Source organism: Stegodyphus dumicola, chromosome 4 (assembly GCF_044657685.1).
Source record: "Stegodyphus dumicola isolate Sdum_Otavi_A_Nest chromosome 4, ASM4465768v1".
In the NCBI taxonomy this organism is placed as follows: domain Eukaryota; kingdom Metazoa; phylum Arthropoda; class Arachnida; order Araneae; family Eresidae; genus Stegodyphus; species Stegodyphus dumicola.
Genome location: NC_140771.1, coordinates 68,173,260 through 68,198,159, shown reverse-complemented (window position 1 = coordinate 68,198,159; position 24,900 = coordinate 68,173,260). Strand labels below are relative to the sequence as shown.

The following is a 24,900-nucleotide window of genomic DNA, read 5'->3' as shown; positions in this document are numbered from 1 at the left end:
AATGTCTCTTCTGCCTAGTGATGGCTCGGAAGCTGAACGTGAATGTTTTCACGGAAAGAATTTTAATATTTAACTGTTCAGTTTTCATTGTTCGCAATGAACTCTGTCTAAATAGCAGATCTTTCATTTTCAGCATTTAAAACAGTTATCATATGTGTGAAAAATATTATTTATATATAAAGTGAAAAAGGAACCACTCTCACATTCGAATTTTCCGATAATTGATAGAAACAACGCCAAGTGTCGCATAATAGCCAAATATAGTAGCCCAATGATCATTTGAAAATAAATACATTTCACTATGTCCGTGAGCATGCGCATAACAGGCCTTCCGTAAGGAGCCGCTCACAGCCATCCCTGTTTTGAGCCGCTAGTGATAAAATCGGTACGTGTAGACGGGCCTTTAGAAACATAGATATAGTAGTAGGAACGATCCTAGCTCAAAATTTTCGTCGACTGATGGCGGCCATCTGACTTATATACTTTCGTCTTTTTGTTTTACTGATGTTCTTCACGTGATACAGAGTAAAAGGAGGCGCTGCTTTCTGAAACTCAAATTCACTATAGTAGTAGCCACGGAGTATAATGTTTATATATCTCCCAACTTAAAGGAAGGCGAGAAGGAAGATCCCCAAACCTCTTCGCGAACTTATGATTAAGCTGAAAGTTTGACAAACGAAGCGCAACGAATTGTTTTTATCGTATTGGATATTGCTTATGTCTGTACTGCAGAAATTTATGAAAGGAATTGGAATTGTAAGTTGGTAGTGATTGATAAAGTTGAATTAATGCGTTTTGACTATCTATTAATACAGTGTATTTATTAATGCATCCGCACATTTCGGTAAAAGATACATCCAAACCTTTAACTAAAGGTACATCTGAGATTTACAAATGCAGATGTTTTCACGATTTATTAAAAATGTTATGTGAAATATTTATACATTTTGAACACAATTCTTCAAGATTCTTAATTTTTATGGATATTTTCATTTCGAATTTTGCGCACACTCTTGACTTTATCCATGTACACTGCTAGTAACCTTTATCGCCTTACTAAAATGTCGCCAAACTACCTGTTACCATATTCCAAAGATTAGACATCAGTTAAATGCATCTGCTTCGGTAGAATGGATTGGATGGTGTCAAATATGAACAACGTTTAGTTTTCACAAAAAGATTGATTACATGTGTAAATAGTAAAGTAATTTTTTAACCTTAAACATGAATTCCAGATGTTCATATAGCAAATTTTTAATCATATAAAAAGCTAGCAAGTATTTTTTTTAAGGAAGATATTACATAATGAAAAACAAACAAGCCTTGAACAGAAACAAGAATCCCAGCCATCCACATCTTTCTTAGTAGGCATGCTGCAAAAGCATCTTTTCAGCATCTTGAGTATTTTGTTGTTCTTTCTACAGGATTATTTCTTTATAAGAGCTTTTATTTCTTATATAGGCTTGTATAGTAAATATTTCCTAATCATTGAAATTAATTTACCACAAAGTGACTTGGGTATGGCCATCTGCATGTAGTTTTGAATTTAAGAAAAGACTGGCGATAAATAATTATGTTAAATATTTACTTTGCTTTTTAATTTGGTGGCTCATAAATACATTCTAGAATACAGTATTGCATAACGACTAAAAAGAATCTGATGAAAGGCATATTTTTTACTCTATCTGAGTGAGTGAGATCATAATTCCTAAACCCATTTGTGGTCCTGCATTTTTGTTCCTATTTATACTCGATGCCCTCTTTTTTTTATATTCAAGTCAAAATTTCTTTAAAAGCTATTAATCAAATCTTTAATGAAATAGTTTGCTGAAATTTGATAATGTTAGCATACATTAATTGATAAGCTTTGTTGGAAATGTTTCTCAATTAAATTTCTGCATATTATCTTAAAATGCAAAAATGATTAAAACATAAAGTGTATAGTTTCAAAATTATGGAACTTCTGACAGTAGTGTATTCTTTTAATTTTATTATGTTTAAACAAAGTTGTGTGTAATTAATTGTATAGGAAAAATTAAGGAAACAAAAAAAAAAAAAAAAAAAAAAAAAAAGTCAGTTTTTCTACAGACGATACAGTATTTCTCATTCAATTAATTCAGTTCTCACTTCACGACAAGGCAAAAATACATAAAAACTCAAAATATCTGTATTAAAAATTACTAATTATTAAAAATTAAGTAAATCTTAAACACTTATTTCCTCGAAAAAATTCCAAAAAGGATTAAGCATGATTTAATTCGCAATAATAAATGAAGGTTTTATGTTAATAATGCTGTTAAATATTCTGTAACCTGTATTCTGTTTTTGCTTCTTAGAGTATTAGCAATCATAACAAGAGCACATGAAGTGCACTCTTTCCTCACAGAGTTGATTTTGCCTAAGCTTAAACTTTTATGTTATGATTTTGAGTGCATTGTTGACATTCTTATTTTCTTAGTTTTACTTATATTAAAATTATATTATGTTTTCAATTTAAATAGGTGATATTTAACAGGAAACTAATACTTAACTGCATTCAATTCGCATATGAATAAAAAATATACTTTTCATATTATTTCTTAGTTGAATGTATATTGTTGTGTCAAACTGTAGTAAAAAATAGAGAAATACACTACAAAGTCTGAAATCCGGACTCCTCGGGACTTCAGCGATTCCGGATTTGGAATTTTTCCGGATAATAGATCATGAGTTGAAATCTAGTAAGATGGTATGTAGAATTATAAAATTAAAAATATGAAATTCTCGATTTATGAAATAATGAAGTGTTTACAATCTTAAAGGGTATCAAAAATTTACAAAAAAAAAAAAAAAAAAAAAAAAAAAGCTTAATATTTATTTGTTTACCTTATTAAACATTTCTTTCAAGTTAAGTTATTTTTAGTTACTTCGGTTTTTGAGCTAATACTTTCTCTTTAATTCTGTAGACAGAGATCTTGTTCGGTTACATTGTTGAAGTCTTGTAACTGTTGTTTTGAGAATTCTGACTAACTTTTCAATCGAAATTTTCTCGTTTTCAGTACCTTCTCTGTCACTTTCTTCACTATCGGTAGCCATATTGTTAATCTTTAGATTATGGTAACTTGGCGAAAATTTGGCGACCAACCCTGCTACAGTAGCCTGCTAGTTTTTGTTTGGACGCCATTTTGTTTTCACGAAGTCTCTTTTTTTTTTTTTACTCAACATTTTTTTCCAACAATCTGCTAGCCGAATTACGCTTATGATAGAACTTTTATGGAACAAAAGTACTTAATCATGACGAAGATTAGGTGCAAAATTGGGAGAACGTGCAGAATCGCAAATTGCTTGCCGTGTTTTTAAGAATTCCACATACACGGTACCCATTCCACATACCGACCTATTTTCACTTTAAAAAAAATCTCAGAATTGCACAAAAATGGCATTGCCCACACTCTTGACTTTATCCAAGTACACTGCTAAAGTCCTAGCTAGTAACCTTTATCGCCTTGCCAAAATGTCGCCAAACTACCTGTTACCATATTCCAAAGATTAGCCGCAGTATTTTCTGGATCTAGAATTATACTATAGATTTCTCCATTCATTAATTGATTGATGATTGAGAAGTATTGTCATCACAATGAAAAACTTCTTTATATCATCTTCATTTTATTACTGCTACTCCACATTTCTTTACAAAATCCATTAACTGGAAAATTTCACCTTTGTTTTGCGATATCCGAAAACCTTTAAAATTAGTGGCTGTGATCATCAAATTTAGCTATCCTTGCTTGCAGACTAACGACAAGTTGTTCCGTTAAATTTTATCTTGCTTCTATCCTGCACTGAGACAGTTAACTCTGAATTGTATTAATTATTTATTATGCTTATGTCTATTTCTAGAACATGCTTAAGGCTTATCAGATAAATAAATTCCCACATGTACTTAAGCTTTATTGAAGGCCGGCGCTAGATATCTTACCACTTGATGCAGTCTCTGTGGGTCCTAAATTCTGCGACTCGGCGTGGCCATACGAGCCCTGGCACTGATTCTGAGTTTATGCGAATAACAAATCAGTTATTCTTAATTCAAATAGCACTAAATGTAATCTTTGGGTCTCTGAGTATCATCAACAAAATCTGATTTTAGCATATGGAAAGAAATTTTTGGAAAATTCTTCCTTGTCAACATTTTTTAGCGCAACTGAAATCTGTAATCATCGCCAAGCGTAATGTCAACATAAAAGGTTACCACACTCCTTTGTTATTCAAATACTAGCATAAAAAATGGTTTAGGTCTGGCTATATGAGTCATTTCTCAAGTTGTCATGTTTTGAGAAACATGCGGTAATGAAAGGAAAGAACAGTACAAAGTCCGTTATCCGGACTCGTCAGGACTTCAGCGATTCCGGATTAGGAGTTTTTCCGGATTATAGATCATCAATTTAAATCGGGCAAAATGGCATGCAGAAATTATACAATTAAAAATATGAAATAAAGAGCATATGATCTAAAGGGTATCAAAATTTACAAAAAAAAAAAGCTTAATATTTATTTATTTACTCTATTAAACATCTCTTTCAATGTAAGTTATTTAAGTTGCTTTGTTTTTTGTGCTAATACTTTCTCTTTAATTCTATAAACAGAGATAATTTCTTGTTCAGTTACAAAGTTGCTGTTGAAGTCCCGTAATTGCTGTGTCGAGAATACCGACTAACTTGTGAATCGAAATACTTCTCTGTCACTTTCTTCACTATCAGAAGTGTGCATGGGTAAATGCTTTACGTGCATGCGTAACAGACGCACACATTAAAAGTGCATGCGTAAGTTTGTGGCTTTGAGGTCTGGATTATAGATCATTCCGGCTAATGGACGTCCGGATTACGGACTTTGTACTGTACAATAAATAATGATTCACCAGGTTGGCGTCAGATCAAGGATGTATCTATGTCGAATGTTTAGGTTTGAGATGCATGCCAAGCAAATGCGCAGCAACGGAGCCAAGTTACTGATTGTACAAATTTATGCTAAAATAATTGTTTCTTCAGTAACAAAGTATTTTAGGTACTTACGTATTATCGCAACCAGGTTGGCGCGATTTGTAAGTTTGAGTAAAAAAGTATGAATAGAAAGAAAATGTACATTTATTAATTACAGATAATTTTTAATACAGTTTTTTATATTATTTCGTTTTAAAATGTAAAATAGCAATTAAACCCTTCCGGTTTTGAATTTCAATAAGTTGCAGAATTTTTTTTTTGGCAAAAATCTTTTGGCTATTGCTTTTAGCACTGATTGAAAACCGTCTTCGCCATTAACAACTTGAGCTTGGCGCCATATAAATTCGATAAGGTATGAGTCAAGATGATGACGGGCTGTTCCTCTCTGTTTTTTGTTGCGCCATTTGGCTGAGCCCCACATGCGCTCTACATGTTGTGTGTGAATGCCCGTGTTGGGATCCACAAAGTTATATTTGTGATTAACAGTTCCATGCAGAAATCCAGCATTTACGTTGTTTATCTTCTTTGTTTGATAGATTTAAAAATACTTCATTAGTAATAAATGGTGATGTCAATTGTAAACATCCATTGTGGGGCCAAAACCACATGGATTCAAGGGGAAAAAAATTAGCAGAATTTCTGCTTGAAAATAACTTTGTTGTAAACAATAATAGAAACAGTTTTCCCACATGCTCTTCAGTATTAGGAAATTCATGGATTGATATTACTGCTTCCAGATTGATTAAAGACATTGAGATATGTAATTGGCAAGTTTCTGATAAAATTAGCCTTAGTGATCATAATTATATTTATTTTGAGATTAGAAATGTGATAATTGATGATACACAAAATAACCAAATTAAGTTGAGATTGAACTGGATTGCTCTAAAGGAGCTTATGTTTGAAAATTTTTCTGGCATTGAAATCAATGAAGATATAGAATCTCAATTACATGAAATTAATTCAATCATATGTGACATATGTGAAAATGTTCGGTTTAATTATAACGATACAGGAAAAAAGAAAAACTATTCTCCATGGTGGAATAATGGATTAAATACTGAAAGGAAAAAAGTTCGAGCTTCTAGAAGAAGATTTCAGAATTCTTGTGGCGAAGATAGATTAAATTATAAAAAAATTTATTGTAAACATCTTGCAATATATAGAAAGAACATTGGAATTGCAAAGGAAAATCACTGGATTAAAATTTGGGATAAATTATCTCTGCAAAGTCCCTTTGGCACGCATTTTAAAATTGCCACAGATAAGCAGATGAATCCTGTCTCTTTTACTGCTATCCGTAAAAGTAATGGTACTTACACAGAAAATATAAAAGATACAATAAAGGAAATTATGAACTTCCACTTTATGGAAGATAAAGAAGAGGAGGATGAAAGTGAACATCGGGATATCCGAAGGAAAATAAAAGTTGATTTGGAGTCTTTTAATGATGTTTTGTTTACTGCCGATGAGCTTTCTGCTGCTCTGGAGAGTATGAAAATGAATAAAGCTCCCGGTCATGATAACATGTTCTGCTGCTCTGGAGAGTATGAAAATGAATAAAGCTCCCGGTCATGATAACATTCCTTTGGAAATTTATAAAGAACTTTATTATGTAAATAGGAAATTCATTTTCGATCTATTTAATATTTGTTTTCAACGGGGACATTTTCCTGAGACATGGAAGATTGGAAAATTGGTTTTGCTTTTAAAACAAGGTAAACCTCCTGAGCAAGCGGCTTCTTACAGGCCGATTTGTTTATTACCCACCTTGGGTAAAGTTCTCGATAAATTGATTAACAATAGGCTTGTTTATTTTCTTGGTAGCAATAATCTACTAAGTGCAAATCAATACAGATTTACGCCAGGAAAAGATACTATCTTGGCAATTAATAATATTATTGACACTATAAGAATTAATAAGATAAAGAATTTACATACTACTTTGATTGCAATCGACATTAGCAATGCCTTTAATAGCTTATGGTGGCCCAGCATCAAATCAAGACTTCTAGATTTAAAATGTCCTCAAAACCTCTTCAATATTATTAATAGTTATCTAAATAATACGAAAATTATTTACAGAAGAAATAATATAAATATTGAGAAATATTATAATAAAGGTGCTCCTCAGGGTTCTGTTTTAGGTCCTACACTTTGAACCTGGTGGCTGATACTGCCTTACAATTGAAATTTGAAAAGGATGTATTTTTGCAGGCTTATGCTGATGATTTTGTGTTGGTGATTTCTGGAAGTAATAGATTAATTATAGAAGAAAAAGCAAAGAATGCTCTAGATAAACTTTATAACTGGTGTAAAGTAAATAAACTGGATATTAGTCAAGATAAAATGGCTATGATAACAATCCCAAAAGGCTCAAAATTAATCAGATTACCTTTATTGACGTGGAATGGAAAAAGAATCCGCAGCAAAAAAACACTTAAATACTTAGGTATAATTTTGGATACAAATTTAAGTTGGTTGCCACATTTAACTAAATTGAAAGAAAAAAATTTTAAGATTAGGAATAAGATGAATAGATTATTATGTATGGATTCTTTTGAAAGTAAAAGTATTTTAAAAGAATTATACAATATAGGAATTGAACGAATAATCTTGTATGGCTTACCCGTTTGGTGGACTGGAACGGAAAGGGTGAGAAATAAATTGCTACAGATTCAGAGGGTTGCAATGGGACCCATTACGGATGCTACAGAACAGTCTCTACCACCAGCCTACAGGTCTTAGCTGGGGTTACGCCTATAGACTTAGTAGCTGAAGCTGAAGCGCTGATTTATAAAGCTGTTCATATGAAGAAGAATATAGATTATTGTGACCTGAAGATTTCTAATAGAGAAATTGATCCAAAATTAGAAAAGTTTTATTTTCATCCGGCACAATTTAAAGAGGTTACCTGGAAGACACTTCTTCCAACTGGTGTTGGTTTGGAATTATTCTCTGATGGCTCCGTGATTGATAAAAATGTTGGAGCAGCATTTGTTGCTTTTGCAAATAATAAATTTGTATATAAATCTAAATTAAGATTGAATAATAATTGAACTATTTTTGATGCAGAACTTATTGCCTTTGAAAACGCCATAAGATGGGCTAATGAGGAAGAAAATGAGAAATATATTACAAATTGGGAGATTTCGGTGTTCACAGATTCCCAGAGCATCCTTAGAGCTCTTAATTCTAGAAAATGTTTATCTGCAAAAGTAGATAAAGTCAGAAATTATATTCACAATATTAATTCAAAAATGAAATTGCATATAAATTGGATAAAAGGACATTCGAATATTCATGGAAATGAAGCAGCAGATTCTGCTGCTAAGGAAGCATGCTATAATACAGATATTGATATCACGGTTCCTTTATCTCTTAATTATATTAGGAGTGTACTACATGACACGATTCTCCACACATGGTGTATGACAGATAAAGATGGCATTATGACAAAACTGGACGAAAGGTTTATAAAATATTTCCTGTTATCAAAGAGCAAAGATTAAGTTACAATAGATTGCTAAATCAATTGATAACAGGACATGGCCAATTTCCAGAACATCTAAAAAGGTTTCATGGGAAAGATATTCATTGCCGATGTGGTCAGGATGTATCTGGAGCGTCTAATGGACATTACATTTGGGACTGTGCCTTAACGAAGGAAATTAGAGGAGAATATTTTCGAAATATATCTATAAATAATGAAAAATATCTATATAGCAATAATAAAGCTAAATTAGGATTTATAAAAATTATTACCAATTTGAATAATTATGTATATTTCGATCCTTTTGTTTAATTGCTTAAATTTTTGAGTTGAATTGCATAAATTATAATGTAATTTGTATACATACAATGTATAATTTACTGAAAACTGTAAATGCTTATTGTTTGTTAAGCTAGGCAATATTTGTATTTTATAATTGTTGTTTAGGTTAGCAGTTGTCTTGAGTTCAATTTAGTCATTTTATGTTAAGAAATAGGTGGTTTCTATTCTGAATGAAGGTCGAGATGACCCGTTGGCGGCGCCGACACATCTCCAATGGAGGATGAGTTTTTGGATAAGTAGTCCTTATTCTGTTGTAGTGTTTATCCAGTTATCTTTCAGTTTGTTTCTTTTAAATTGCCGGTTGTGCCAATTTTGGCGGTACGGCTTATTTTCTTAGATTAGAGATGGGCAACAAGTATCCTTTTTTTTATATTTACTTTCCCTCATGGTGGTGTAATTTTAATGGCCAGCAGTGTATAATCATCTTCACCTCTTGCAGGTAGTAAAATATCATAAATTTGAATTTACAAATTAAAAGTAGCGTAGTTGGAGACTAAACAAATTTGGCTTAACTAAACTGGCTCAACTTCAAAGGGACAATTTAACACCGCCTAGGAAATGGTTAATGCATAAATATTAACTGGCAGAGTTGGGCTGTAATAAAAAAAGGTATAAGCACCTCTGCCAAAAGTTCAAAAACACTAAAAACCATCACCTTAAATATTCTTTAATTTCATTTGCGTCCTGTTGAGGGGTAATGGAGAAGTTATAGTAAAATTTTGAATAATAAAAATTGTTTAATTAACATAAAATACCTTATGACCTCTAGTCATCCTGCACAGCAGTCTGACTGGCCAGTGTTACATCGATGATATCCTGCAACCTGTTGTACCTATGTTGTTGGGCTGGTACCTGTCTTCATGCAGCATATGTTGCTACATATTTCCTCTGCAACATAGCACCTCCTCCCATGGAAGAAATTAGCATGACAACCCAGTCGCCGGACCTTTCTCCTATTGAACATGTTTAGGACATGATTCATCACTGGCTTCATTTGTTGGAAAATGTATCTGACTTACTGAGCAGTTACACCTTGTAGTTTCTGATTCTCAAAATGATTTCATGTTTTCTTCATCATCTGCCCCATATTCTTGACCAATTTTCAAGATAGTGAATTTCTTTTTTTTCTTTTTTTAATTGCAGTATATATTTTAATATTACACTTGCTGTTTAGTGCAATGTAAGTCATGGGAGAATGCATTTGCAGATATTTTGTAAATACTTGCCATAGTTTATGGCTGTCTACTGTATTTGATGGTAATTATAGCATTATATTTGAAGGTTTGTGGATATTGCAGAAAAATGTGAAATTTTCAGTTGATGGAATATGCAAAGAATAGAAAATGCTTAATATATCTAAAACCTTCCATTTTGATGATGGTAATCTGAATTATGAATCAACTATAGATGACAAAATCTGTAGTACAATTTTAAATTCAAAAAATATTGCCACGAATAATAAAGAAAGTATCAAAGAAGTTGCTGAGAAGGAAAAGATTTGAATTAACAATTTAATGGAAATTAGAGAGACATTATAGGATTTGAGCAAGAAATTATGTATGTACATTTTGAGATTCACTTTCTTTTTTGTTTTATTAATGTAATGGAAATTTGTTTCTTTTTTTGGTTTTTGATCTCAAATGAACCAGGAGAATGGAACACGTTTTTGGAGCATATTAATCAACTTTTACGAAGCTTTAATTCATTTTTCCTTGATGAGTTCTGAATTAGAGTTTCAATAAAGGGAGTTTAATTTTTATATTTTTATTATCTTGTATATAGTATTTTCCTTTTTGAATTTTTAGTTTTCGAGTATGTACTATTATGATCATTTTTATTTTGAATTCTTTAGATGTTGTGTTAAACCTCTTATACAAGGATACAAATATTAATATTGTTGAGGAATTGCCTTGCTTTGACTCCAATTCACTTTCAACTCTACATTGCTTTAGGTTCATATATATATATATGTATGCAAATATATATATATGCAAATAAACTACAAACAATAAATAACAGTGGCTCAATAATTACATAAACAAAACAGCATTTGATTCATAATTAGAAATTAAAATATTTTTTAATTTCAGGTGTCTGGGCAATTATTTCCTCCATTATATATCTTCAATTTTTGCTTTAGCCAAAATATCTTTCTCTGTGTTTATCAATACTCCAAATTAGCTTGCTTCATAGTACTCCTTAATCTACTTTTTTACAATTTTTAATTTTGAAAAAGCTCTTTCGCATTCAACTTGTGTTGTAAATAGGGGTACAAACTTATAAGCAAAAAAGACATTGGTGTATGCATAACTATATAAATTATATTTCAAGAGTAATTTATATACACACATGATGCAAGTTTTTCAAAAGTTGCATATAGCTTTGGATGAATGCTCATTAATAGATAGAGCACTTTCTCCTTCTGACACTATATCAGATTCAAAATAATGATTTTTCAATTGAATATTTTAGCATTTCCCATTTAATTACTAGGTCTTGATATTCATCCTTAAGATCATCAATTGTTACACCTTCATAGTACCCTGATAATATAGATAAATATTTGAAAGTGTTCGACGACAATGGCTTCGAAAAGTTTTTGGGGATTGAGAACTGATATGTCTTCTTACAACTTCCTATGCTCTTTAAACCTACTTTATATCGATGAAATGGTGTTATCCATTATAAAATTAAAGGCAGTAACTTTGAATTGTTTGATAGGGCAATTGAAATTATAGTTGGATGATTCTTCATCGTCCATTTGTTTGACCTTTTGGCATCTTCTAGCAGGTACTCTTATTCTTTAATTATATCACAACCCAGGCTTTCTAGTTTTTCGATCTGTTGCAAACGATTTTGATGTGTTAAATTTTAAATTGAAGTTTTTAGAAATGGCTTGTAGCTTCCATAACCATGCTATATACTAGGGTGTAATCTAATCCTTTTAGCTGCAAATGGTTCGTTACTGGCTCAGTATATTGAAATGTTTTCAAATATATGTGAGCAGACTTATTCTAAAAGTTGATATTTTATCCAGAGTAGATTCTGCTTTTTGTCATATCTGTGCATTTGGTATGCCATTGGAAGGTATACTTTTGAGTGAAAGTATTGATTCTATGCACGTTCCCTCATGCACTGGGCTGTCTTGCCGAGTCATCTGTGTCGATTTGATCAATCGAGTTTCTTGACTGGCCCGAAATTATTCTCCGCCACTAAGTATTTATCCAGATAGTTCAATGTTTTCTCAGCTTTTATATATTTGGTATCAGTTTTAGCAGAATGAGAGATGTACTGCAGAAGATTTATTGTTTAAAGTTTGAAATATATAGTAAGGAAGAATGAAAAGTGACAGAGAAGATACCATCAGATTTAACTGCTAGGCTGAGTTTATGGGGTTTATGAGCTGGCATGTATTAAGGTAGAAGTAACTACTGTAGTAAGACTTTTTAAGCTGATACAGCTCCTGAGCACACTCCAGTACTACTTGCCTGAGGGCATGGATGACACATGGTATGGCAATGTTATGAAATGTGGCATGATATAATGTATAGTCTAAATTTTGAAATGACTCCACTGTAGACATTTGTAATAAATCATTTCATAGTCAAGCTGCTTGCTAACTAACTGATCCTTTTTTAGAAAATGCTTTGACAACCGTGTAGAACTTTTCTGTCAGATGCTGTTTGACTTATTAAAAGCAGCAGGTTTTAAAATTTTGCACAGTGTTCTGAGATTTCTGATACTCTTTCACTTTGTATTTACACTCTTTTGCAAAGAATCGAAGCACCATAAAGGAAGTGGTTATTTTCTATGAAATTGAATGTGTGTATAGCTCATACACAGCTAATAAAATGATTAAAAAATCAAGGTCATAGTACCTGTTCACGGCTCACAATCTCCCATTGAGTATTCAAATTAGTAGTTGGTCGAACTGCCCCTGGCAGCAATGCATGCTTGAATTCATTGAGACAAGGAGTGGTAGAGGTTCCTAATGTCATGCTGTGACACATTCTGCCAGGCATTCATCAGTTGTCGCTCCAGATCTGCGATATTTTGTGGTGCCCGAATCTGGCGACCTACTATGCCCCAGACATGCTTGATTCGTGAAAGGTCTGGTGACCTTGCCAAGGAAGAATATCAACTGCATGGAGACAGTCCAGAGATATGCGAGCAGTATGTAGCCTGGCATTATCTTGTTGGAAAATGACCCCAGGATGATGTACCATGAAGGGTAATGCAATCAGCCGCAGGATGGTATCAACATATAGTGTAGCTGTTAAAGATGTACGGAGGATGACTAAAGGTGACCTGCTGTCATAAGAAATAGTGCCCCACACCATCACACCAGGGGTTATTTGGCTGTATGCCTTTGTAAAACAAAGGCTAATTAGGACCGCTGGCCCCGTCCTCTCTAGGCACGGAGGTCATCTGCTTCAAGAGTGAAGCGGGATTCATCGCTGAACACTGTACGGTGCCAGTCAGATGGGCTGCAACACCACTCCAGACAACTCTGCCGATGTTGTGGAGTCAAAGGCAAATGTCTTAACCCATTAACCGCCAAAACTACAAGGAATGTTTCTTTTCTCATGAAAATAATAACAAATATTAAATTAAGCCTTTATAACATAAATTTACATTGAAAATAAAAACAAAATGCTCTTACCTGTGGAAGAAGCGAGTGTTGCGTTCACGCAACGTCAGCGGAATAAGACTACAAATGTTTAGTGAGTAGGATTGTACTCGTGTGATGTTTCTTTTGAGTGGAGCGCAGGATTACTTTTTAGCTGTATAATGTTTTATAAATCTACAAATCACTTGTAATTAATTTAATATTAAAATATACATTGTATTTCTTTTACAAATACATATTATTTCATTTGAAAGATTCAAGCAAGAAAAGCTTGATTACAATCATGATGTAAGCATTAAATACTTTGCATCTACAAACAGTCTGGCTATGGTGCTCTTTACAACAAAGTCATTTTTTATCAACGGACTTTACGATAAAATGTCTACCATCTCCATGCAATGGTTTTTGAATGCTGAATTTACTAGGTCTTCCTGTTGCTGATATATTTCTGGCTAATTCTACACTCTCAATAAGAGTTTGTAAAAGGAATAATGCATTCTCACGTCTGAAATCTAAAACAGACTTTATATTTCCAGTAGTAAAAAGTGGTGATATTTAGTAAGTTTAGATACGGTCTCACCTCATATAATTTATCAGTATTGTGAATTTGACTATTGTCAAATGCAAATTCTGCTTCATATTCCTGTACTGCAAACGTGATATCCATTCTCGTACAACAGGAACAGAAATGTCCTTATCAAAAGACCAATACATTTTTTCTTGAGGTAAAGAATGATATCCTGTAAGCAATAATGTTCCAATAAATCTTCTCATATAGGCTTCAGATGCAATAAATTCTGGGCATTTTTTTTTTTTCCTGAGCGTATATATTTGTCTGTTCAATGAGAAGAGAGTAAATGTCTAAACCAAAAAGAAAATCGAAAATATGTGCACTAATTTTACCTTGTGTTTTGTCTTTTATAATTTCTCTTCTATCTCTTTCTTCATGTTCTTCCTGAGACATAACTAACAGTTACTTTTTTATCCACTTCAAGATTTCAGTCTTCTGCTTTTTAAACTTTTTAGTATGACTATAACTGCTTTTAGAAGGCTGAAACTTACTTTTTACGTGAATTTCAACTTCCACAGCAGTATCATTTGGTAAAATATCATTATCATTATTTAAAACATTGCCATTCCTTTCTTCTTCATCACTAGCCTCTGCAATTTCTGGGGGAACAACAACAATATCAGTTTCATTCTGGTCATTATTAACATTATCATCATCTGTTTCTTCATCAAAAAATCTTTGAAGGCTTCTTCTAATGTAAGATACCTCATTCTAGGCATTTTTAAACAACCAGAACATGAAACAGAACATCGAAAGGTATGAGTGAAAAGGAGATTGACTACCCGTTTTCTGCTGACGTTGCATCAACGCAACACCTGTTTTCCCTTTCTTCTCAACACAAATATAAACATCTGACTGATGTAATGTTCTGATAAATGGTGACCTTGACTAAAAATAGATCACTCATAAAGATGGCGATTCTTTCGTTAAATATTTTCAGCAAAAATACCTGGTCGAAAATTTTGCTTAAACTATGAGATTAATTATTATAAACAAAATGATTATTGAAGGCAAATATTTTTTTACAGAATTAATCTTCATAATATTCCCTACATAAAATCATCTGCTGGTATAAAATATTTTAGGTAGTTATATTTATATACGCATTTATTTTGACCGTTGCGTCAATGCAACACCAGTGGCTAATGGGTTAAAGGCCTCTGTAAGCGTAACCCTGCCTCAGACGAGTGCTGTGAGATGGTGGACGGTACCACAGGATTTGTAGACATGGCTGTAGTGCATTGAATAGAGTACGTGGGCATCATCCCTCTACCATTACGGTTAATTGGTTCTGCCCACTCTGCCTTAGTATTTATTAATGATTCTTAAATTTTTATATTGCCATACATTGTGGTTGTTTACTAATAAAGTCCATAAAATAATTGTATTCACAGTATTAACATAACTTATTACATAAATTTTGATTGGAGAATTTTCTCTAATGAATTTCTTTCTTTTGTAATTTTCTAAATTTTTAAGCAGGCTATATATTATTTCTTTATTCTCATATGTTATTTACACCATTTCAACTAGAATGCTGTCTAAGTCCTCTTGTAAAATTCCTTTCATTTTGCTGCAGTTCTTTCCTGAGTTTCTCAGTTTCAGGGTTTCTACTGTATTCTGCATATTATACCTTATATATTGTGCTAATGTCTTCGAGAATAGTATTTTTTCTTTCCAAAGTTTTCATCTTTTCCTTTTTATATGTTGCTGTTGCTGAATCCTATCTCTCTTTGATCACACCAAATCAACATGAGTATGCTTTCTTGTAACTTGATTTGCAAGTTTATAATATATTTCTGACAATTTAACTACCAATGCGTCATGTCTTCATAATCGCGAAAAGTCAGTATTTATTTTCCGTAATTTGAGTGCATGTACATTTTAAATATAATATGTATGATACTTTTTGCTGGAAATTAATCACTTATTCAAATTATGAGCACCGATAATATTTGCTTTACTCTATTATGGATTGCATTTATTATGTTACTCCTTTATTTATTATACTATTACATCTTTATTATAACTTGTTATATGAAATTATATTACTTGCATTGAATAGTCGACAATTATACTGTTGAGGCGGTTTGCGCCTGGCGAACAATCATCCTATCTTGCCTCGCATTTGTGCTCCTTGGCCTTCCAGAGCCTTCATTTCATTGGCAATTCCCTTGTAGCAACCATTGTTGCACAACATTGTCTGTACGCTGCGTGTAGCAGCCTATTGCTCGGTACAATCACTCAGCTTCAAGTAACCCTACAATGCGACCATGTTCAAAGTCACTTAGATATCTGTAAGATCTTCGATATCATCGTAAGCGCATCTTTAGTTGCTTCTTTACAGAATTACAATGATGGCAACAAAAAACGATAAATTTTCCGCCTCTGTTACTGGTTTTATACTTTGCGAATTGTGCACTAGAAATGCGCGTTATAATCGCAATTCCTGTTCATTTGCCTTGAAACCTTGATTATTTGCATGTTCATTCAAGATGTTTTTGCGTACTAAACTTTGTCATGATTGCAAAAGTCCTTCGTGGTGCTTCAATTTTTTTGCAAAAAAAGTTTTTTTTTTTTTTTTTCAATTTATAATTTTTACTTTTTTTTGCATTTTGTATTAGATTTGTATTTTGTTAGCTTGTCACTAGCTGAAAATTTTAAGACCTATCATATCAATTTGCTTTAGATTTGTCTAGGGTTCTATTTTCATTGTTCTTTCTGATTCTTTTTTCATGGATGTTTTATATTTTTGATTTTCACTTAGCTTATTTTGGTTTATTATGTTTAACTACGTTTTTTTTTTTCTTTTACTATTCATTTTAAAGTGTCATAATGAATGAGGGATATTTTGTGCCCTTGGGGAAGAGGGTATGTCTCGGTTGTCCCCAAATGCATGATTTTTCTGTAAAACCAGCTCAAACCTTTAGACAGATAGAGTGCAATTTTATATAAATTTAATTTGTATACATTATATTCTTTAGTATTACAGGAGGAGCACAGAAATAATCTTTGATTTCAAAAGAATACAAGTTTAATATTGTCAGAGCTAGACAGCAATTTAGCTGCAATCATACATTTTGAAGTGTTAGTGTAATGCAGTTGACAGCTGCACCAATGCTTTTCTCATCATTTAGGATTGTGGATAGTATAGTTACATAGAACCTTGCCCTTCACCAGCCCCAAAAGACTAAACTTGTACATGGGGATTAAGTCTAGTGATTATAGGGACCACTTGCAAAAAATGCTGATCATTGGGTTCAATTCATCCTTCCATTAGTTTGTCAGGTTATCACTGGAAAGCTGCATATGGATCACAACACTTTATTTTCACAAGTTATAGCTTGTACCAGCTACTTTGTGAAGTAAATGCCATTTTTGACATCACTGCCATGTAATTGCTTAAGTGAGAACTAACAGTTCTGGAAAGAAGTATGTGAAAATCATATTTGAGTTAACTGAGCTTTGAGCAAAATTTCATCAAAATGTTTCCGTAACTATCACATGGCATTTTGAAATCAGGAACTATTTTTGTGCTCGCCCTGTATGTTACGTTATATGCAAATTCAGTTCTTGATAATGTCTTTGAAAGAGAAGTTTAATGGTTGAGATAAAATCGTTTTTCAAAAGTTTACATGTTTGTTTTTGTTGGTGTATTTCTCACTGTATGCAATGCATGTCTGTCATAGTTATGAGTTACAACATACCAGAAAAGTATATTAATATAAATTTTGTTGTCAGTACATTTTGTGACTGTATTTGGTGCTATTTTTCAATGATTTCTAGGAGGACTGTATTAGAACAGCTGTGGCTCAAGCAGGTGAGTAATACAGCTCTTATGCAAATAAACTGTATGCATGAAATATGTTAAACTAAAACTGTTCAGTCTCCAAAAGAAAGTAATTAACTCATTTCTTTTTATGAAGTTATCAGATATTTCTTTTCATTTAATAACTGTATTACTACTTTTAAAACGATGTAAATATTGACTCGTGGCTTTTGGAAAATCTAGTTGTGGCTCTTGAATTTTCCTGAATTCCAACATACGTCTCTTACTGACATTAAATTTGGCCAGCCCTGGTATAGAATGTATGTTACTTATAGCATATTTTTATATCTGTTAAAAGGTTAATTTAGGAGTGGATGATAAATTAGTTGTATTTGTTAGTTATATTTACCCTTTAACAGGTGTCTTAAATTCTTTTTTTAAGACAAGCTTTTTTTTTTCATTTTTTAGTATGAATATTAGCAGAATTTACATTTATTTAATCAATTGCAGATACTATAATATTAGTACTGTTCATATCCTTCTCAAAATGAAATATATTTTATTTTGTTTTTTATTTTATTATTTTTTGCAGGCTTTTCATTATAGTCTTGTTAATCTACCATTATATTGAAATACATAATGTTCAGTAGACGACTGTCTACGTCAGAAAAATTCTGATGCTACATTGTTTCTTGGTTCATTAGGGCCCACCAGCGGCCGAGTGGTAAAATCGCTGAACACTGGTAGTTTGGTCCGAGAATCGAATCCCACGAACGGGCTGGCTGCATGGGCGTTTTCGTGGTTTTCCCCATGTGTAATGTGTATACGAGCCAGTTTCCCTTAGAAAGTCCTCCACGAAGGCATCCCTCCTCTTAGGCAGATAGCCCTAGTGTGCTTTGCCGTATTCACAATACAGTGAAAAACAGTTCACATGTTTCTCAGTAGTATTGTGGAAGAACCCTGTTGGCTTTGTTTTTCCTTTTAAGAACAAATTATTAATATAATATGTTAATAAGGTAAAAGTTTACAATTAGGTACCGCTTGACATTTGTGGCAATTTTTATAACATCAAGAATGGTGCCAACAAGTAATGTTCCCAAGATGGCTATCACTCAAAACAATGCCAAAAATGTATGTTACAAAAACAACAAAAGTACTCACCTCCTGTGTTCATGATTATGTCTTATTGTCAGCATCGAATAACTGCTGCACATACATAATTCAAATCATGTCCTGAAAGGGATTTTCCTCTCCTGATCCTGGTACTAGCAACACCATATAAACTTTGCAAAATAGGAATATAAAACGCCATCCAATGACTACTGTGCTCGCAAAAGTTCTACTTAATCTGGCTTCACATGCCCTCAGTGGTGTTGTTGGTGTTGGTGCTAGTGTTGGGCATCTTTCTCGCAACAAACACATTCATAGCTATCCAATTGATCTTTACACTCAACGAGACGCATATGTTTTGTACTGACAGGATATTCATACCAAGAACTAATCAAACCTTCATTCTTGCTCCAATCAATAATAGCTTTCTTACCATTTTGCTCTAAATTATGAAAAAAAAAAAAAAAAAAAAAAACTAGTATTTATTTTACCAGACATACTTCTTTGTGGAATGAGGGGACAATGATTAATTAAAACCAGCTATCTAATAAAAACCAAAAGTCAATCAATGGAGGCCAGAATTTCAGTAATTTAAAATATGGACTAAGATCAAAATACATGATTTGTATTATATGATACACATACTACAAATCATGTAGCCTCAATCACTAAACTAAGAAGTTCTAATCAGATTACACTTAAGAAACATAAAAAAAAAAAAAAAAAAAAAAATGCTTGCCATAACATTAGGAAAGCAAAATTGAATCTGGGTTACCAGAAAACCAGTAACCAGTGTTCATATTCCGTGCCAATCCTGAAAGAACACCCTTTTCTGTAATAGAATCTTTTTTTAAGGTATTATGTTCTATCAATGATATAAATAGAACATAATACCTTAAAAAAATTTGATTTTTCATATTTTAATTAATGAATATTACTGTAATTTCCGGAAGAAACGCCGCGGCGTTTACGTGTTTAAAACTTAAATTTTCAGCGGGTGCGGCGTTTAGGTGCACTAAAAATAAAATATTTCCTATGATGGTCATTGTACATAGTTTGGATGGCCTTGTCATTGTGCATAGATTGGTGCTGTTCCCACACAAAAGACCACTCAGTTGCTTTTTGCGAACGTTATTTTGTTTACGTTCTTTCCCTTGAACGGACCTACATGCCTTATTCACCCTAAACGAGATCTCAGAACAATAACATTCTTCCCCCTTTCAAATCAACATTCTCATCAGTTTGAATAGTCTCTCTCCTCTGCCATTCGATGAATCTTCCAGCACCCATCCTCTTTCCACCCCTGCCTTTTCTGGAATTTTTTTCAAAGGCGGACACGACTCCACCTGCCTCGCAATAATGAACTCTGACGTATTTCCCCTTCAGCATGAATGGATTTTTCTTGGCATTCTGCCAAATACAGATCCCATCAGTTAGGGTACAAGTACTTGTTGGATAGTTTTTAATTAGGGAGCGGAAAATTTTTGAAAATGTCTCTAAATGGCACAGAAGCTATACATTTCTTACCTTTAATTTATTTTTGAGTTATGGTTTCATTTCATGCATTTTTCTTAACTGGTATGTCATATATCAGGACTTAGGTTGAGTTTTTGCATCTATACAGCCCACGACGATGTCACGCGCAATTTAATCTAGTGCGGCGTTTACGCTGATGTGGCGTTTCTGTGTAATTTTAATTTTTTTCCCGCCATTTTTCTCGAGTGCAGCGTTTACGCTGATGCGACCTTTCTTCCGGAAATTACGGTAGATGTGATTTCTTGTTGCCTACCCAGAGTTCTTTTATATCTCAAGCATGTTTATCTTAAATTCATTTCTTCAACATGTTGAAGACATATTTAGTTTTGTTTCTGGCATATTACACTACCCGACAGAAAATGCAGCACCAAGAAGGAGGGAGAAGGAATTTCAGGATAGATACATGTCACCGAGTTATGCAAATGATGTGAAATGCACAGTTGTCCAGCACAAGTTGAAGAAGGTATGAGAAAAGGAACTTATAGAATATTCAATTTTTGTTCTGTCATTTCCGATAGGGAAATCATCTTAAAACAAATTTGTTCTTGTCTCGGAGGATGCATGTAACAGCAGAAAATGCCTGGCCATTGTCAATGGAGGCAGTTCCGGCAGACAGACAATTTTATGAGGGGCAGGGTGATCAGATAGAGAAGGGCAGGTATGTCCATACGGCAAATCTCCACTGACACACACCTGGACACGTCCGCAATGCACTGGCTCTGGCGACAGCGATTGGAACAAGAAAATGTGGCAAGTTTGATGGGTGCAGCCAGAGTGATGTCAGCATGCATGGATTGACGTATCTGCCGACACGCAGTGGCACACCCACAAGCCACTTCTACCTCCATTCTGCAGCATGTGCCTTGAACCCTGGATGTTCCCATATCGACCAGAACCATTTGGCGTCAACTGGTGGCTAGTGGCCTGCACTCATGGCATTTGTTAAGATGACTGCCATTGACCCCACATCATAGACGCCTTCGTCTGCAGTGGTGCTAGGCTCGAGCGATTGGATGACGGAATGGCACAGGGTCGTGTTCTCAGATGAGTCATGCTTCTCTTTCTCCAATGATAGTTGCCACATACGAGTGTGGCATCGATGTGCAGACAAGTCCAGTCTGGGAGCAAATGTAGAACTTCCCATTGTGCGGCATCATGGTTTGGAGTGCAATTGCATATTATTCCAGGTCACCTCTAGTTCATATTCAGGGCACTATGATGGCCCAACAATAAAACATTTGCAGACCCTGCCATTGCCGCGTTCAGGAGACAAACTGTGGCAAATCCTTGACAGGGAATGGAGAGCCATTTCTCAGCACAGCATTCGTAGTTTGATTGACTCTGTACCTAGACTTGCTGCTTCGGGTATTGCCATTGAAGATGGTCCTACAACCTACTGAGTTGACTGTGTTCTCACTCTGTATTATGCATAACATTCCAAAATAAAGATGACTTATTATTCGTTGCTTTTGGTCTCTGTTTACCAAGTTTCATTACTTTCTGGCCACTCCTACTTGGTGTTGCAATTTCAGTGTCGGGTATTGTATTTAATCACTGTTTAATTAATAGAGCAGGCCATGCTAAATAGATAGCTGTTAACAGTAATAAAATAATATATGAATTTTTTCATTTTTTAAAATATACATTTTTTACAATTTTTTTAAAATTTATTTTCAAATAGGGGAGCTATGGAGTCCATCTCTAATGGCAAATTAGAATGCAGAGTAACTACAGAAGAAGAATTACTAGAGTTAGCAAAGAAAGAGATTCTTAGGGATACCAAATGTGCATCAATGAGAGCAGAACAGTTTGGAGCCCATAGCTGGGCTAAGCCACAGAAATATGTTCCAAGTAAACGTTTTCTGAAATATATGTTAATCAATGCTTCTAAAAGTAGCCACACAGGAAGATTTAATCCTGAATGGAAAGGAAAAGATAAAAGTTCTAAGAGGACATCAGAAACTGCAAAACAATCTTTTTCTAAACATTATGCTGGAAAAAGTAAAGAAAGGCATTTCAGAAATTATTCTAATAAACAGTCACCTCATCGAAATGAGAAAACAGCTTCAAGACATAGACACAGTGATAAGAAACACTCTTCTAATTTTTCACAAAGGAAGCACAATAAGAGTGAAAGTCAAAATATAGTGTGATAAATGTATTTTAGTTCTAAATAAAACTATTTTGCTTAAAAGAAAGTAGTAGTTGCAAAAAATAAGAATAGAGGAAAAAAACTTTTCTAATTCTTCGGAAAATGAAGTAAAAGTGAATCATTAAATGATGTAATTTTGCTCTGTGATAAATATACTTTTGTTTTAAATCAACAGGACTTTTTTTAAATCGACATCCTTCATAAATGGATGACTAATATTTCAAAAAACAGTATCTCTAACTGGTGGTCCCTGGAATAAGGTCATTATTTTTTCCTCAAGTTTTATCTCCCACTTGGAATGTTTTCATAGTTTGTTTATTTTTAGTTTAAGTAAGTTACTTATAATTGCAAGCCAGCACTGCCTAACACTAATGATGGCTGAAATCATAAAAATGTATTTAATAGAAACTGTATTAATTTATGATTTTTTTTAATATAATGACAGCAACAAAGGATTATTTTGACACTGTATTTCACATTTTATGTATAACATTTCAAATTTTATTTATAAAGGTAACAAGAAATAATAACATTAGTATGATATTTGACTTTGAATTTGAAAAAATAATGCATCAATGTCTGGTTCGATAAGTGGTTGCTGTTCTCAGGGAGTTCTCAAGGTGTTCATCCGATATTCCAATTCTAACTTTACTCTTAGTATTAGTCTAATTTTATTCTTAGTGTTATCTAATGTTAACATGAATAAGATATGAGTGTGTAATGAAGCTTATCTGTCTCTCTAGGTAGATATGGATTATAAAAGTCCAACAGAGACATGGTCAAATTTTTCTTTAAGCTGAATCTCAGATTGCAATTCTATGCATTGTATTTGAAAATTTGCTGACAGCATATCTGTATTGACTATGAATAAAGTCACAAAAATACAAAAATTTATCCAAAAATTTTGAAATCTCTTTTCAAATCAAAGTAAGGTTGCATATTTTTCACCTGCATATTCACTTAACATGTCTTAATTGCACTAATGTGGTAACAAAATACAAGAAATAATTTCTGACACGAATTGAAATAGCATTTGACAACAACACCACTTTTAACATATTTTGAAGCATTTAAAAGTGTAACATCATTGGTAATCCATTACAACTTAAGGATGAGAAATGCTGGAAATACTAATCTTGATATTCTTATCATGGTGATACATATAAACACAAACAATATATCAAAATGAAGATAATAATCATTTTGAGCTCATCTGTGTTGGCAGTGGAGATATTTTGCTTCCCTTAAATAAAGCTAAGACAAATCTAAATAAAATTCATGCTTTATTCCGTAAATTAAAAAAAATAGCTAACACTGTAGCCTTTACATTTAAAATCATCTGAGTGAAAGAATACCAGCATTATGCTAACTCATAATAACCACACATTCGCCGATACTGGCGTACATATATATATATATAATACTCGGCCAACCCGCCGATCTTGACGTCATTGGCCAATCAGCGGCAATCACGTTAACTTACCGCCGATTGACCTCCGATCAAAATTTGCATGAGGAAAACTAAAGCTGACAAATGGCCCTCTTTTCCTCATGCAAAAACAAAACTTACACAGACTTACAGAAGTTCATAGTTCAATTCTATTATATGAAAACACTTATTGACTTAAAACACTGAAAACATCTAAACAAAACTTCCTTAAATTAACAGCAGTCGCCGCTTTTGTAAATAAGTCCGCAGTATTTAATTTACTGGTAATAAATTCAAGGTCAAACACTCTATCATTTACTAGCCTTCTAATGTAGTGATATTTTATGTCTATGTGCTTAGTTCGGCGATATTCTATTAGCGATCTAGAAAAATCAATGACAGACTTGTTATCATAAAATAGTTTACATTCTCTTAAATTAAACTCTAAAATTTCATCTTGGAAGACATTTTTCATCCACATTAATACCTTCGCTGCCTCCGATAAGGCGATAAACTTGCACATTTTTGTTTAACAGTTTTTCAGATTACTGGTACTTCATCTAAATATAATATAAATCCTCCCATGGACACGCAGTCATCTCTATTACCTCCATAATCAGCATCTGAATAACAATATAAATTTAGATGTTTAATCTTCGATAAGTTTAACTTATATAATTTAGTACTATTGAGATAGCCAAGCAATTTCAACAATGCTTTCCAATGCCTAAATCCAGGATTCTCCTGAAATTGTGATAAGATATTCACTGCATATGTAATATCAGGCCTTGTTCTGTTAGCTACAAAAACTAAACATCTCAACAGATTTCTAAAGGGTAATGTATGCATTTCCGTAATTTCTGCACTTGTAGATGGACAATCTAATTTTGTA

The 24,900-nt window shown here is 33.2% G+C and overlaps 1 protein-coding gene across 2 annotated transcripts; it reads left to right on the top strand.

Moving 5' to 3' along the window:
- Positions 1-340: 340 nt before the first annotated feature.
- LOC118204787 (uncharacterized) lies at positions 341-22,625 on the top strand. Of its 2 annotated transcripts, XM_085815036.1 has the most exons (3): positions 341-756; positions 17,799-17,832; positions 22,109-22,625. In XM_085815036.1, the coding sequence occupies exon 3, from the start codon at positions 22,116-22,118 to the stop codon at positions 22,578-22,580; it is 465 nt and encodes a 154-aa protein (XP_085671162.1). In that variant the 5' UTR covers positions 341-756; positions 17,799-17,832; positions 22,109-22,115; the 3' UTR covers positions 22,581-22,625. The 2 variants fall into 2 exon arrangements, with proteins under 2 accessions (XP_085671162.1, XP_085671161.1); XM_085815035.1 differs by lacking the exon at positions 17,799-17,832 and having other exon boundaries at positions 344-756.
- Positions 22,626-24,900: the final 2,275 nt, after the last annotated feature.

Bases quoted from the DNA above. Each gene is read 5' to 3' on its own strand.
- LOC118204787 (XM_085815036.1), top strand. From the start codon at position 22,116: ATGGAGTCCATCTCTAATGGCAAATTAGAATGCAGAGTAACTACAGAA.